Source organism: Anser cygnoides, chromosome 2 (assembly GCF_040182565.1).
Source record: "Anser cygnoides isolate HZ-2024a breed goose chromosome 2, Taihu_goose_T2T_genome, whole genome shotgun sequence".
Lineage (NCBI taxonomy): Eukaryota > Metazoa > Chordata > Aves > Anseriformes > Anatidae > Anser > Anser cygnoides.
In genome coordinates, this window is record NC_089874.1 from 18,730,966 (window position 1) to 18,747,352 (window position 16,387).

At 39.3% G+C, this 16,387-nt stretch overlaps 1 protein-coding gene across 2 annotated transcripts in view; it reads left to right on the forward strand.

The window, feature by feature from the left end:
- PRTFDC1 (phosphoribosyl transferase domain containing 1) overlaps nucleotides 1-16,387 on the forward strand; it is a 45,600-nt gene that overhangs the window by 27,684 nt on the left and 1,529 nt on the right. For both annotated transcript variants that reach the window (XM_066991584.1, XM_048048492.2), the window contains exons 5-8: nucleotides 11,940-11,957; nucleotides 13,385-13,467; nucleotides 13,879-13,925; nucleotides 15,924-16,000. In XM_066991584.1, the coding sequence (XP_066847685.1) occupies nucleotides 11,940-11,957; nucleotides 13,385-13,467; nucleotides 13,879-13,925; nucleotides 15,924-16,000 (225 nt within the window). The remainder of the gene's footprint in view (nucleotides 1-11,939; nucleotides 11,958-13,384; nucleotides 13,468-13,878; nucleotides 13,926-15,923; nucleotides 16,001-16,387) is intronic.

Here is a 16,387-nt window from a genome sequence, read left to right on the forward strand (position 1 = left end):
AACACACAATTTGAATTTCGTCTTCCACGAAGAAGGTCATAGAGGCAAAAATTAAGATTTCCATGATATGAATCATTAATAAAGGTACTTGAAAAATGAGTCCTGATATAGCTTAAAACTCTAATGCTTTGTAACTATTCATTTCTTTGCAGAAAAAATATAATTTCAAAATCTCTTCTTTAATGATGTAAGTAGTGAACATAAAATATCTCAGTAGAACTGATTTCATAGTTAAGTAGCTGCTTAGCTTTCAATTGCTCTAAAGTTAAAATGCTCATTTGGGTAAAAATTATCATTAATGTTTGTAAAGATGAATAAATTTTGAAAACAGGAGGTAATTAGTAGCTGTCCAGAAAACTAGAGGCACTGTTTCAAAGTGAGATGGTAATGAAAATTTACAGATTAGGTAAAAGAACAAATGATATAACCATGTTCAGCATTAATACTGTAATCATACTGAATAATGCTGTAATAATTCATAACATTTTAAAGTATTTGTGGCATTTAAACAAAACAAATTTTAGAACATCTAGAAATTTCAGTAGATCCAGCTGTACCAGTGTTATGAGTTATCATTGCCATTTACCTCTTATATTTGTATGTATGTTTTGTCTTAATATGCTGTAAATTACTTAGGGTTTGTGTCTTTGTTGAAGGGAAATGGAATTATCATTTTAATCTGATATCCAGAATTGTGGCAATTATGGAGCTCAGAAGGCATTACACCCAGGAGTTTTGGAGTTGGTTATATAGTCCAAAGTCGCTACTGGCAGGAGATACTCTGTATATTGTTCTGTATGTAATGTCCTATAACCTTTCAAAAAAGTTCCTATACTGTTTTGACTTGTCTCTATTCAAATGAGACAAGTTGGACAAGATCAAAAACTTACAATTTATATGTTTACAATTATATACTCGTTTCATTTGGATAATGTATTTATTTTCAAAGTTAGATCCATAATATTTGTAATTATCGCTATTTCTATGTAACAGAGAATCTGAACAAAATTAATCATTCTTATTTGTTAGCTTAATAAGAATTTTTAAGTAAAACAAAGTAGCTACCTAGTTAGTATGATATAATTATGGAATCCACAAATTTCTGATATTCTAGCTGTCTGTAATATGGATCAATGTTTATTTTCTTTATGAAGGACTATTCCCCTTATTCATACTAAACACATCATGTTGACAGCCATTGGTTTGGGCATTTTCAGAGAAGCATAGAAGGTAGTAGAGATCAAGAAAAAAGAAAGTGAATGTCTTGTATTCTCTATGCACTACATTGCATTAGTTTGAGCATCATTCCATCACTATTGTAATGCGCTCCCTAAAACAACTGATCAGCTCATATCAAAAAGAGGTTTCACTCAGAGGAAGATATCCACCATTCAGTAGTCCCCACTTCCTTCAGGCAGGATGTGTCTTAGAAAATCTCTAAACTTCCTTTATCTACGTCTCACCCAAATCAATTTATCCACTGTCTATCATTTTCTTGCCCCACTTGTCGTGTTCCAGGAGCATAAGGCAATCTCACTTTCTTTTCAACACTAATTTCCCTCATTTCCTCTCTTATTTTATTCAGTCATCTTCTCTGCTTGTCATAGTTTCTAGCAAACTTTGAATTGTTTCTTTAGCATTCTCTTAATTACGGTACCATTTCAGTATCAGTAAATGATCCACATAGCAGCAGTAACATGGAGTTTTATTCTCTGGATTTAAAATACATATTATACTTTCATTCACCATTCCACGTTTGTTCCTTAGACTTCTGTTGGTTCTGCATTTATTATTATTTTTTCTCATTCAATATTCACTGTCTTCAATACAGTTACACTCTCCCTGTATGTATTCCTTTCTGGAATAATGCCCTTAAGTTTGCAGAAACAAAATAATGCCATGAGAGATTATTTATATGTCAGTATTTTAACAGCACAAGAGATCATTCATATGACAGTAAAGATATACAAAATCCACTGTACACTTCTGCAGTAGTCATGTCCCGAGTTGTCTTCACATCTCTGTATGTATTTACATCTGTATATTGTACTGTATTCCTATCATACATTCAGTCTTACCTGTTTCATCTTTCCAGAGGCTGATTTTGCATATTTTGAAGCATTTCACATCTTCTGTACCTTTACTTGCCTGCCATCTTTAGTCACTTTTGTCATTCTGTTTTTTTCTTAATTAGATTTTAATCTATCTACTCTTCTGACAATTGCCATCCTTAACTGCTTTTTCCATAGCAAAAGACACTCTGTATTTTTTTTCCCATAGTCAATCACCTTTCTTTGCACTTCCTTCTTAGGTAATCTCCTGTAGTGCTCATCATTATTTACTTTTTTTGCTCTTGCTCTGGAGGAAAAAATGTACAAAGGGAACTTCCCAAACTTCCTGTCCCATTTTTAACAAGGGCTTGGTGGCCTCATTTGCCTTTATATCAAAAGACAAAGTTGATAATTCTATTGATCTCACCTTTGTCAAAAAAATCCCCTTCCAATTTCAGCCTATCAGAAGATTATGTATTTTCCTTCAAGTAAGAGAAAGGAGAGTATGATCTATTTCTGCATTAACTTTCATTGATTATGGTAATTTGCTCTACTTCTAACGCTCAACAGAAGCATGCTGTGAAGATGTCTGCAAGCAAAGCATGTGCGTGTGCAGCATTCAACACCGCAGTGCTCTCTAAGAACACAAACTCTGTCAGAGCACATCATCATTCCCTCCATTACGTCCCCTACTCTGTTAAATCCTTGAGATACTGAACTAGTTTTACAGGCTTTAAGCAGCTGGAGTCTGAGTACATAGGCTCCTAATGCACTCACCGAGTTGTTCCCACCAGCAGCTAACACCGACCAAATTGAATTTTTTTAAAAAAGAAGCATTTTTGAGTTACAATGTCTGTCTTTTCAGGATGCCCTAAGCTGTGGATCAGCTCAGCAGAAGAGATTAAAATCAGAAATTCATGACCTTTTCTGGAACCTCATTAAAAGCTCCCACTTAAATGTCTACTCTCTCAGAAGTCTCTCATTATTTTCTATCATCTTGACGAGGTGTTAGTACATGTGGATTTCTTTCCTGTGCACACTGTTAAATGATTCCAGTTCTAACAGCCGTCCTTGTAGCTTCCTTTAGACCTCTTCACTGAGACCTGATGCATTATCGTTTAGCTGTTGTTTGTTGATGATTTTTCAGCCCTGTCACGGTTTCTTCAAACCCAACTGAATTTGTCATACAAGGTCTTGTTTAACCAATGGGACCTGAGGTTGCCCAAATACAAAGCTAAAAGAGCTGGTACTGTAGGTATGATAAGTAAGCTGATAATAGGTTAGCAATTCACTTTGAACAACTACATTATCAATGTATGTATCTTTTGATGGCAGAGAGCACACAGGAAAAGAAAGTGCCTTTAGAAATAATCTAAATGAAAATGCAGACTTTCGAATGGAAATTGAACTAAAGGGAATGAAAATATACTGCTCTGTAGCCCTCCACCTCCCAAAAAAGAAATACACAAAGGCAAAGAGGGACTGTATCTTTTTTTTTTTTTTCAGTCTTTTGTATTTTTTTTAAGAATATGCTTTTATCTGTGGAAGTGGATGTATAAAATAAATCACTGTTTCCAGGAGTTGTTTATTCATGCATACTTTATAAGCTGGTGTAACTAACAATATGTAACGCATATCCCCAAGGAGTTGAAGCATAGTTCTGTGCAAAAAGGAGAGAGGAAGGAACTCAGGACACCAATGGGGACTTATGGGGAAAGTATTTCCATCAGTTGCAATTTCCATGTATTTTCTCCCCTCATCAGACCACCATTACTGCCATACTATGCAAGACGAAAGGTCTGTCTAGGCTTGTGTCACATCCTCAGCAGCAGCCAACTGGAATCATAGTAGGGAAAGGATACATGAAACATAACTAGTATATAGACTTCCTAAATCAAAGTTAAATCTGGGCTATCATTTTGAATAGATCCAGTGCTAAAATTACTATCCATATCTGTCTCATCTCTGTGTAATTCCAGTTATGCCGCTGATAGTCCTACAAGATCCTGCAGCAAAGAGTTTCATGTTTGAGATGCATGTGAAAAAGTTCTTTATCTTTCTTTTAACCTTGCTACCTGATTACCTTCTGTGAGCTTTACAAGACTTAAGTAAATCTCTCCTTTTGAACTACTACCTTAAGAATTCTGCAAATCTTGCCGTAGTAGGGTTCTTTTCTTTCTTTCTTTTTTTTTTTTTTTTTTTTTTTGTTTCCCTGCAGTACACTTATTTGGCCTGATCACAAACCTTTGTTTAGAGATACCCGGATGTTAAGATCCAAAAGCACCATTACATTTTTGTCTGAACTTCTGGATAATTCAAACTGAAGGGTCCCACCCACCAATTTCTTCAATGGGGCCACAGTTTCTCTTTTGAGCTACCAATTATTTTGAAGTCACAGAATCGCAGAATGGTTGAGGTTGGAAGGGCCCTCTGGAGACCATCTGACAAAGCAACGCATTGGGAGCCTGTTGTAAAGTGCTGGCATACTGTAGGATGTAAATGAGGCAGGTTTGAAGGTAGAATTAACAACTGGGAATTAATATTAGGCCAGTGGATATACTTGGAAGAAACAGAATTTCAAGCGTGCAGATCGTTCTGTTCGTATGAACAGAACTGGCAGACTTCAAGCCAAGACTGGGAGTAATTCTTAATTTTAACCTAATGGGGTAATCAGTTAGACAGTCAGTTCGGGAGAAAATGGTGATTGCCCTACATGATCACCTGCCCTATGACCAAAGAGGCAGATAAAAATGTTAAGAATTTCTCTGAGCTAAAATAAGAGAGCAAATTAACAGCTGTGGAACACTGATAAATGAGTTGGAGGTCAGCTGCCGTGGAAGATGATAACGTGCCATAAACCCAGTATTTTATCGAGTCCACAATTTCTAGTGCATACAGCAGTTCTGAATTTTTGTTCCCAGGCTCAGCTGTTGAAGGTATTTTGTGGTCTCTTTGAGGTTGTGGGCTGAGAGGTCAAAGTTCTTTTGTGAAAAATGTTCTCCCACTGGGAACAGGGCTGTTAATTAAATAAAAGCTATTACTTCCTGCTACAAACCATATTTCACTGTAAGGTGTTTTTCCCAGGTTTCAAATCATTTTGCTTTTCTCAGTTTTAAGTTACTTCTATTTTTTAATAGTTTTTTTTTTCAAATGTGTGTGCATGTTGTTCTATTGATTTTATATGGAGACATTTAAGGAGAATATATTTTTTTGGGGTACCTACCTGAGTTTCTTGCTATACATGCAAGGACCGTGTTTGTCCTGTTAGCTGTAGTATTGCATTAAGTATTGTTGTTTATTTGGTTATTTAAGTAGAGTATCAGCTTTCCAGGAAAAGCTCCTCCTTTTTAAATTTACAACTTGGCATTTTGCTTTGTTAAAATTTTGTATTTTATGTGAATATAAAGACAAGCTTTCCCTCAAACGCTTATTCACTACCTGTTTCAAAGCATAGGATTTTTTTTTCTTTGAAATTAAGCTTCTAAATAGAACATGAAGTCAAAATCTAGAAAACAAACAAAAAAAGTTATTCTTTTCCAAGAAGGTGAAAACTAGTTTCCATAGTACTTACTACTGTCAGGCAGGAGGTATACATGATCGCATTACTCTGCTTGGTCTTGTTAGCTGACATTGTTCCCTTTGTTATTGACCTGTGGGAAGGTAAACAATAGGAATGTATTGACTCAGGGCTGGAGTATTTTTCAGCTTATCACAAGTCTGGATTTTTCTTACGTGTGTTGTAATATCAAGCTACTTTCTCGCTGTGCATTAGCTCATGTGGCTTTGAAAGGCAGTAGACCAGAGAAGACTGCTGCTCAGTTCTTTCAGGTTTCCCTATTAATTTTAAAATTCACAAATGCATTGGAACTTGTTATAAAAGTGAACGTGTCTTTTTAACATGAGAGACAGATTCCCATTGAAAGCAGGAAGTAGAAATGATTGCTACTTCATTTTACATCTAATATTGTCAAAAACATCCTGCTTTTTCCAGATGTCCATGCTGCAATGAATCATTTCTACTACTGCCTAAAAAACAGATATGAAAGCAAATTTTATCTTTGTGTAGATCCAGTTCACACTGCAAATATTATTCCTACTCAGTGCAAATATCCATATGTAGAATCAGAAGTTGTGTGCACCCTGGTCACTCAAAACTGGAAAAATTTAAGCTTCTCAGAAACCCTCTCCCTCCTGCATTCAAAAAACGCAGAGTATTTATTGCACCAGCCTAATACCTGGTAGGAAAAGCTATAAAGACGGCACGAATCACAGTCATCCTTATCTATCATCTCCATACCATTCCTCTGAGCCATCAGCAATGAAAACTACTGATTCTTTTGTAATGACTGAGTAGAAGGGTTTTTCCATGTCTTTGAGAGTTGAGCCACTGTCCCTTCTTTATTTAGGCTATGAGAAGTATTTCAAGGACATATTTTGAAAAATGACTGTTCTCTGTGTGTCTGACTGTCAGATATATTAGAACTGCTGTTAGATTTCTGGACATACTTCACAGTTCGTATTGGTGAAGATGGCTCTACTCAGAAATTAAGCCATCTTCAGTCTAGTCAACGTGTCACTAAATATTCCCGCTTCCTGTTCTCCAAGCTCCAAAAATAGATAGAAAATATCAAATGCATGCCAGAAGGCCAGATTACTTTTCTTTTCATGTGGTTTCCTCCTCTGCAATCACCACAGCTGTATCTGAAAGGACAAAACAGCTTTGATCTATGTGGAACAAGAGTCTCAAACATTTACATATACTTGGAAAAAGACCTTTTCTTCAGAGTCCTTTAGCATCACATCGTTTGTTCCAGCTGTCAGTCGCTGTAGTGGCTCCTCGAGCTGATGAGTTTTACCAGTCTCCTGCCCACCAACTCATGGGTGGATTTCATGGTGAAGCTGCACAGGACCTGCTCACACCTGTGACCTTTCCCAAAGGATGCTGGATGCAGCCCACTGTGCATTTAGGATGATGGTGACATTACTGATAGTATAGCAATTTGTCACATCCATTGCATTCTTATCTTCTCCTATCCATCTGCTCAAGGATAAGCTAATCCATTTCAACCAGTTGTGGTTGCACATCGCCACTACCTGCTCTTGAATACACTGTGTGTCAAAACCTTCCTTTGCAGATTGTTTTTCTGCTACTCTGCAATGCCATCCCTTTCCTGGAGCCCTTCTAGCAGGAGCCTACTTCAGCGGGAGAAAGGCAGAGGACAGGCAGCAATACAGCCAGTTTCCCAGCACATCCCCTAGTTTTCAAGGAACTGGTTTCTGGTACCAGAGGCTGGCAAACCATTTTGAATGCCCTCAGTCACAAGCACAAGTTAAGTATGGTATCAGTCACAGTAACCCTGCTGCCTAATCAAAATGGGGAGTAATGCATCATTCTCCATCAGGATGCCTGCTTGTTTATATACACAAACTGTTTTCATATCTCAGTACTTTATAGTGGCTTTTCCACTACAAAGTCTTTACATACAGGGTGTCTCCATAGCATAGAAAATTCTCATTAACATTTTGGCAATAATGAGAATGTGCATAATACAAACCAGACTATCTGTGTTTCCTAAGCCAGACAGCCACCTGATTAAAGGGACTTTCAAAGAACCAAATCTCCCAGTGCACATTATTTACAGCTCTTGGACTTACTGAATATGAGTAGGAAGTGGTAAGGATAACAGAGCACTGTGCAGAGAATTTCAGGGTCCACCAACATCATTCCTTCTCGAGATAATTAATCAATATGAGATCTTACCCTTCAGCTGAAGTTTTGTGGAGGTGACTATCACTCTTGTGGCCAGACAAGTCCTTCAGGGATGTCTGATTCCACGTTCATCTTCTTTGCTTCATATGAGTCATTTGTGATAAGGAAATGTAGACTGGATGAAATTTGTATTAGATGGATGTACAACTCGTTGGAAAGCTGTTCTCAAGAAACTGTTAATTATGCTTCATCGTCAGACTGGATGAATTAAAGCACATTCTCCAGGGACTATATAATATTTAATTCATGATTTAGAAGACTGGATTAGCATTTCATGCTAATGATACTACCTGGAAAAACACTACTAGGTAGGATTAGGATCTTAAGAAGTTATTTTAAGAATTTGACTCAAAGAATGACATGTAACGACAATAAAGATGAATACTAACTTCTGTGTTTTTATAGAAGTCATCTTTTGCGTAAGTGCTAGGGGGGAAGGACTGACTAAGCAACAGTTCTGGGCTGGAGATGATAGGTAGTTCCCAAGTTGAACATGAGGCAGCAGCATACGTTTACGTTAAGATGTAACCACTGTATTGGAATTTGTAGAAAGGAAGATTATTTGTAAGGCATACAAAGTGGCTCTTTTATTCTTCTCAAGGCTTGAAAAGCCTTCTCTCTGGTTTGGGGCACCACAATTGGAGAAGGATTCTGACCAGCTGGACAGGTTCAAGCGGAGAAAAAAAAAGAATATTCAGGGATCTGGAAAATTTAACTTGTGAGAAAATGTTTAATAAATAGGGACAGTTTAAAATGGAGAAGAGGAAACAAGAAATGTATCTGTCTTCAAGCATGGAAGAAAGAAAATTTAATTTCTGTGTCCACAGCAAAACATATTCAGGTCAAATAACAACAGACGTTTTCTAACTGTATTTTTGCTCTTAGATAATGAGGCACTGAGGCCCATTACCTGAGGAAGTTCTGAAGTCCTCACCATGTTCAAGAACAGGTAAAGCAGATATCTGTGAGCAGTAGGTTAAGTTGATTCTTTGGGCCAAGGCTATCAAAAATCTTCTTGATGACCTTTCAAGGTATCCTCAGCCCTGCTTTCTATTAATGTCTGCTTTTTTTTTTTTTTTTTTTCCCCCTCAGGAGTTAATTAGTAAGGTCTGTTCCTCCCTATTGGTTTAATCCCATTTCCATGGTTAGGGAGGCTGCTGTCCCCTCATTCTTTTATTTATTTATTTATTTATTTATTTATTTATTTATTTATTTATTTATTTCTGCTTGCAAGTAAGCAAGAGAATCTATCTTGCTGCTCATGATAGGATAGCTGAAGCAGCTACAGTTACAAAAAACATCCCAGGACTATGCTTTTCTCTGAAATCTGTCAGGGCCCAGAGTGCACTTAATAAACCTTAATGGTCCTGACCAGCCTCACTGAGGGCTCCTTCCCACACCTGTGGACACAGGAGCTCCAGTTCAGCTCAGCCCCAGGCTTTCAGTCCGTGCCTGACCCGCGCTGTGTGAGTACTGATGTTCAGGGCAGCTCCAGCCACGCCTGTGCCTCTTTATGGACCCCGCTGACCCGGACTGACTCACAGACCGGCTTCCCAGCTTAACCTTGGACCTTGGACTGCAGACCGGTCTGGTATCAGCAGGCTGTGTTTAACCCTGGTTACTCTCACTGGACCTGATCCCAACCCGTGGATTGACAGCCCAGCTTGCCCTCGGACCTGCCTCTTCACCATGACATGCCTGATGATCTGCACTCTTTGTTGGATCTGGGCTCGGGGCTGGGTCCTGGCTGGTGGGGCCCCTGCCTTGCCAGCTACCCTTCAGCTGGGGAGCAACCTGCAGCACCTGACAGGGACCGCAAATGCAGGATGCTGCAGGCTCTGCCGTGCCCGTTTCGGCGTGTCTCGTCTCACGCCATACCTGCTGGATGGATCTTGTCACCAGATCTGTGCTTTTCCTCTGGAAGGGAAGTTCTTGTCAGCGGCATGAGGAGCAGCAGGAGGTGCACCAAACTGGCAGAGTGAGTCAGGATGCCAGGCTGTGTTGTCAGGTCAGCCTCTCCCACCAGATGCCAGCTGCAGTCATCCTGGTCTGTTTGCTGGTACTAAAGGAGCTCGTTTCCAGCTTTAGTTCTGGTGAGGCTCTTTCCTACACCTCTCTGCATACCTGTCCACTCTTCTGCTCTCTGTGTGTCACACATACATAGATACAAATATGACAGTTGCATGTATGGGAGATGGTTAAACCGTTACTCCTGCACATCATCTTCAGGTGTCCACTGACTGAGCCAAGTGATCTGCTTATGCCTCAGACCCAGATGTCCTGGACTAGGCCTTGGAAAAGGTTTTTTTCCTGATTATGAATTCATCCAGGAAACCAGATGAGAGCCATACTCTTTCAGATCCACGTGGCTTCCTTTAGGAAGGAAGGCTTCCTGTAAGCCTGCCGTAAGTTTCTCCTGAGCATGGATTTGGTCTCTTCATTTTATCTAGGGGATTGACTTATTTCCATTCTTTCTCGAAGGAAGAAGTTTCTAGAGGCAGGACATCTTTGGGCTTTCGTTGTTAGGAGGCCTTTGACTTTTTAGCTCCGCAGGTTTAGGTCTTTCAGATCCAGAGTTGTTTTTGTCAGCTGCTGGGAGGTTGAAAGTCAGGAGTGCCGAGCAGGATAACCACCAGCGAAACCTGTTATGAAAACACCAAAAAGGAGCCACCCTCCGGGATTAACACACATTCCATCAGAGCTCAGTCTAAGTTAGTGGCTTTCTTGAGCGATAGCTCCATTGCTGACATCGGCTGAACTGCTGCGGGGAGCTCCCTCCACAACTTGACCAAGTGTTTTGCCATTTCAGAAGCATCCAGGGATTATATGGTGCGTGGTAACATAGTCTGCATATCTATGGTTGCGTGCATGAAGCATGCCACGTCTCCCTACCAAGTACTGTGATTGTTAGGAGGGACTGCAATCTGAATACGTGTGTGTGTGTATGTATATATATACATACCGATGTATATATGTGTGGTGTGTATTAATCAGTTCTATTTTGCAGATTAACAAAAAAAATTGCTACCAGTTAACGAAACTGTCAAAGCCGTGCTGTCTATAAGCACACTCCCGTCACACACTCCTTCTCCATGGTGTTTGAGTCTTTCTCGGAACTCTCAGCTTTAGGATTGTGTGGCTGAAAAGAAAGTTAGACAGCCTCCTTCTTGTGTACGTAGCAAAGTCAGCAGGCTTGATAGAAAGGAAGTGGAGTGTCAGCTAGTCTGGTGAATGCTGCATGGATATGAAACTATCTGCCTAATGTGCACATATGTGTAAGATACATACATAGATATATGTGAAAAAAACTTTCCTTTTGCTATCGTACATTCTACCTCGGAAAGTAATCTTAATGCCAAGACCATACGAGAGCGCTATCGCTTTGAACATGCATATGATAATGTGTAATAAATAGATACTTATTTCTTATTATTGCTTTTAACAGAAGAACAGAAGTCACCTTAGATACTGTGACTCCTTGAGCAGTTATGAGCCATTTCAGCAAAAAGATCAGCCTGTGTGATCATGCTGTTATAAGGCTGGCATCACTGCTTTTGGTTGGACTGCTCCCCTCCTCTTCCAGTGACACTGCTGGTTTCAGCAGCAGTATTTGAAGAGAAAGGGGTGCTGCACGGTCTGAGAATGGGTGGTACAGCTCACCATGTAATCCTTTACTGTGAGGTTTTGGGAGTGGGGAGAGGAAGAACATTTATTTCAGGGTGAAAATATTATTGCTGTATCTTCATATTAATGTTGGGAAATAGTATTTTAGTAAACTATTGGGTACACTGTAGTACACTGCTGGACACACCAGCATGAAGTGCAGTTCATCCCATTTGGATTTCCTACATCTAGCTGTATTTTCCCAAGCTACATCCATTCTTGCACAAGGCAGATAATCTAGACAGAGATGAATAAAGTCATAGGCCCTGACTGCCAGCTCTTTGTGGCTGGCTCTTATCCAGGGCACAGAAGTGAAACAGGAAGGCTTTTTGTGTCGTGCCCTGTTGTACATATGCACACGGACCTATCTTCATTTCACTTTTTCAAACATTTGTTTCTTTTAGTTTGTGAATATTGTGTAACAGCTTTTTCTTTCTTCTTCTTTTTTCTTGCAGAATGTTTTAATTGTAGAGGTAAGTTGGGTGTTTATTCTGTCATATTGTACTTGGAGAAAGTCACATAGTAAAGTCTAGGTAAAACACAACTGTGTTTAGACTTCTTTGGCTGGGAAGTGGTGAAGAGGAAGAAGAGTTGATTTGCTTAATAACATCTCAGTCTTCTTGCAATTGCACGAGGGATCAAACTACACTGCAGGCACTCTAATTTGTACTCTCGTTGTGATACCCAGCAGTCACTTTCTGCGTCACTTGGTGTGGTATTTTTATGGCTTCGTGAGCTCCTGTTCTGCAAGTCGTTCTGTTCCTTGGAGGACAGTGAATCAACTGCAATGATGCCATAAACTTCCCCATAGCGTGACTGTGAAATGGTAGCGTAGCCCTACACATGCTTTACAACTTCAGGGTTGTTCACATGCTGGATGAGAACGTCAGTCATTCTCTCAAGTCCCCATGACTCCTGCTCATTAGCACTGCACCCTGGAGCGTCCCCTGGGGAGATCCATCACAGAGATGTTGCTGATGTAAATCAACGATGTTCAGTTGTAGAGAAAAAGAATGTGTGTCACCTCACTGGTGCTGCAAAATCTTTCTTAATAAATAATGTAGGTGATTCTGTTTTAAAATGTCAGGAAAGCAACCGGGATGTTTAGAGAGCGTGTCAGGACCTGGCTGGCATTTCAGGCCCAGTCTGCTTGTGTGAGAAGTAGGCTGGGTGGCATGATGAAGGAAATGCACAGCTGCTGGAATGTCTTTTCATAGCAAAGGAGGGGAAAAAAGTCATCAGGCATAGAAATGACTGTGACCTGAATAACTGGTGGGAGCTCCATATTCATTAATGATAACCGCTGTAACAGAAATGAAAAATGTCTGCAGCAAATTCTGTTAATGCTCATAGGTAGCTGAGGAGCAGAGGCAAGGTTTTGCTAATGAAATATACACAGCCATAGAGTTCAGGTTCAACAGCTGCTCTCCAGTGGTGTTCAGTTGTGTAGCCAGGTATGTACAAGAGATCTCCAAATGAGATCTGGAGAATACTCACTTGTGCTGGTCTAAGAAACAATAAATAGGGCAGATTTAGCCCTGAGATGGAGAGGTGTTCACATACTGTAGGCTTGAGGATAAAATATGAAAAGTCTGATCCCTGCATACTTGCACTTCCCAATAAATTTTTCTACAATCCCTTGCAGTATCCCAAGTACTAGAAACAGCTCTTTTCAAGAGGAAGTGGACAGTCCTTTATGTCTTTATTTTATGAGTACAAGGTGCTTGCTTCAAAGAGTGTGAGCTCAATTACACCCCTTTTTGGATGTGGCTCACAATGTACTAGGAGAAATACATAATTTCCACAAAATAAGAATATGGAATTTCCCAGTCATTGTTCAAATTTCCTTGTTTCAGCTTTCCTTTGTTTTTAACTTGTTGTGTTTTTAATGTTTTGTAAGGATATTGTTGGAACTGGAAGGACTATGAAGGTTCTGCTTAATAATATAGAAAAATACAAACCAAAAATGATTAAAGTTGCGAGGTGAGTAAAACGATCACAAAACTTAGTAATTAATTGGTCTGGCCCAACATATTTCCCAGCGGAGATTCCCATTCCAAGATCCTGTTTTAATTCTGTGCTGCAGCATCGCATTGGGAGCTCCGCAGAGAAGCTGCCTGAGTCACTAAGAAGAGGGTGGAGGAAAGGAGAGGAAATGCTTTTGTATTGTTCTGCAGTGGCAATGACCCCTTCAGCCGTTTCAAGACTGGCACTGATAGATTTTGAAGGGAAACACACCCAGTTTCTTCCCTGCCATTAGGATACTGTCGAAGGAGAAGCAGAAAAAGAACAGTGATTCATATGGCTCAGAAGCTTTTTGACAAAGGGGCTAGGTTTTTACGCATGTTATTCAGATGAATATCTGGATTTTTTTTATTTTGTTCTTAATTGCAGTTTGTTGGTGAAAAGAACATCTCGGCCTGATGGGTACAGACCAGACTGTAAGTGTTGTTGTGAAAATCTTTACATCACTGTACAAGAAGTTACCATTATTCTGTCACTTGCCCTTCATATCATTCTGCAGCCTCCTAGAAGCGTTGTAAAATATCAGTTGTCAGGGGGAGATGGGATGCAATGGAAGGATTCCTATGATTGTGATTTAAGCCCAGCCTCCTTAATAGTCTGATGTTTTCTGAAGAGCAGTAACTCTATCAGGAAGTTACGGAAGGGTTAAATGTTGCCTATGAAAGGTGGGTGCTCTATCTTCTGTCTCTGCCAAAATACATGAAAGAGAAAGTCCCTTTCTTCCTTTTCCTTCCTCACTACGTCTCTTTAGAGGAGCTGCAGGACTCCATCTGAACACAAATGCTTTTTCATGGTGAACTAATTATTCACTTATATTTTTATAATAGAATAATATAATTTTAAAAATTATTTTTAAGAAGCATTATCATTTAAAGGGTAAACAATAATATAATCAAATCCCTCCCCGCCAAAAGCAAAAGATAAAATGGGCTTTTCAAGCTTTCTCCTGCTGCTCTATTTGTATCATACCAACACCACTTCTCTCTGAAATACTGGTACTTGTACTGGGCTTAGATGAAGCCATAAATGGGGCTATACCAAGCTATTGTCATTTTAGATTCATCAGAATAAATGATGTAATAACAGGCATGTGACTAAATACTGGAAAAATAGATTCACCTAGAAGAGATCGAGCAGTATTTGCTGCCGAAGAAGGCTCTGGTCACAGCTGAGCTGGGGAGGAGGGTAGAAGGAGGGTAGGCAGGTGGGTACCAGGAGGTAGCATCAAGGGTCTAGATCTGGGATGTGGGAGAGAGGGGAAACTTCATGAAGCAGAAGTTAATCAAGGTTGGGCATGGCCCTGCAGTTTAAGCCCAATAATCTGAATTGTGACACAAACATTTGGTTGTGCAATTTTTATACAGCATTTTTTTTACATTTAGAATTTAATCCAGTAAATTAAAGTATCCATTTTACTGGATTCATTAAACATATAAAAAAATACAATAAAATGACTCCATGAAGGACAGCTTAATATTTTTATGTAATATTTTGTAAAATGAAACAGATTTTAACCACTTGCTTGTTTATTTGTGATGCATTTTATAAAATAGCAGAGGTTACCCTTTAAATCTCTAACAGAGCTATGTCATTTCCTCACCTGCCCAAATTTGTGATTCAAAGTGTCTGTTACCCATAATTTTTAACAAGCAAATAAAAATCCTCTCTTGAGTAGTTGTAAATTTTTAACGCTGTAAAAAACCTTATGCAAAAATTTCGGTTTTGGTTGTGTTTTTCTCTAGTTACATAATGAACAACTTGGAAAGACTCTAACTCATTTTATATAGTGCTGATACTGCACAAAACTTCACACTCATAAAGATACATGGCTATGATTAGCTTGAAGTGTGTGAGTTGTATGATTCAGCTACGCTGCATGCATTTACTTTGTTAAACGTGTGCATGAGTCTTCATGAGATCGGGGCTTTAATTTAAGAAGCATTTGACACGTTTTAGTAGGATAATACGCATAATAGCTTTGCCTACTCTCAGAAGAAAATAGATAAACCTCTTCATAACTTTGTAAGTAACTTCTGAATTAAGATTATACCTTTTTTCATCCTCAGTGGACAGTTGTCATCACATGCATACACGAATGGAGCTGCCCAACCTAGGCAGAACTTTTCTGCTCTGATTTTGGCTTCCTTCCATAATGTGTCTGTTGTGCCACTGATAATTGTAAACAAGTCTCCAACTCTCCCCTGACTGTTCACATGCCTGTCACAAATAGTCTGTGAGCTGGAACTGTGGATTCTGCTACTTGCTGACTCTGGTTTCTAAGCCAGAAGTAACATAACCTGAACTAGCTACACATATATGCCGTTTTCTGGTCAGAGGACCAACAGGTTAATTTAAGGGCTATGCAGTAGCCACCTGTCTTGTATTTATGGTATTTGTTATTTGTCCCAATACAGATTACGGATTTGAAATTCCAGATTTATTTGTGGTTGGTTATGCCTTAGACTACAACGAGCACTTCAGAGATCTGAACGTAAGTTTATTTAAGAAAAAACAGAAATCTCTATTTTACTTTTTTGGGGAGTCTTAAAGGCCTTGTTATTTGCCTTATCCCTGGGTCTTATGCCATGGTTGGGATCCTTCTAGTGAGTGTAGAACTCCTTGTAAAACCTTAGATAATCCAGAGGAGTCACTGCTTAGCACTGTGGGTGGTTCATTCCCATCTCTCACCCACTAAGAGCAGAAGTTGTCACTTCTGTCATGCTTCCATCTTCTGTGAGCCTGGGACTTCACGGTTCCACAACTCCCAGTAAATGCAGTGACAGCAGAAAAAGTGAAATACAGCTACGGTTCAGACAACTGGGGCATATTACTGCTATGTTGCCTGCCCCTTTTCTCAGTGAGATGATGATGGAAAAAA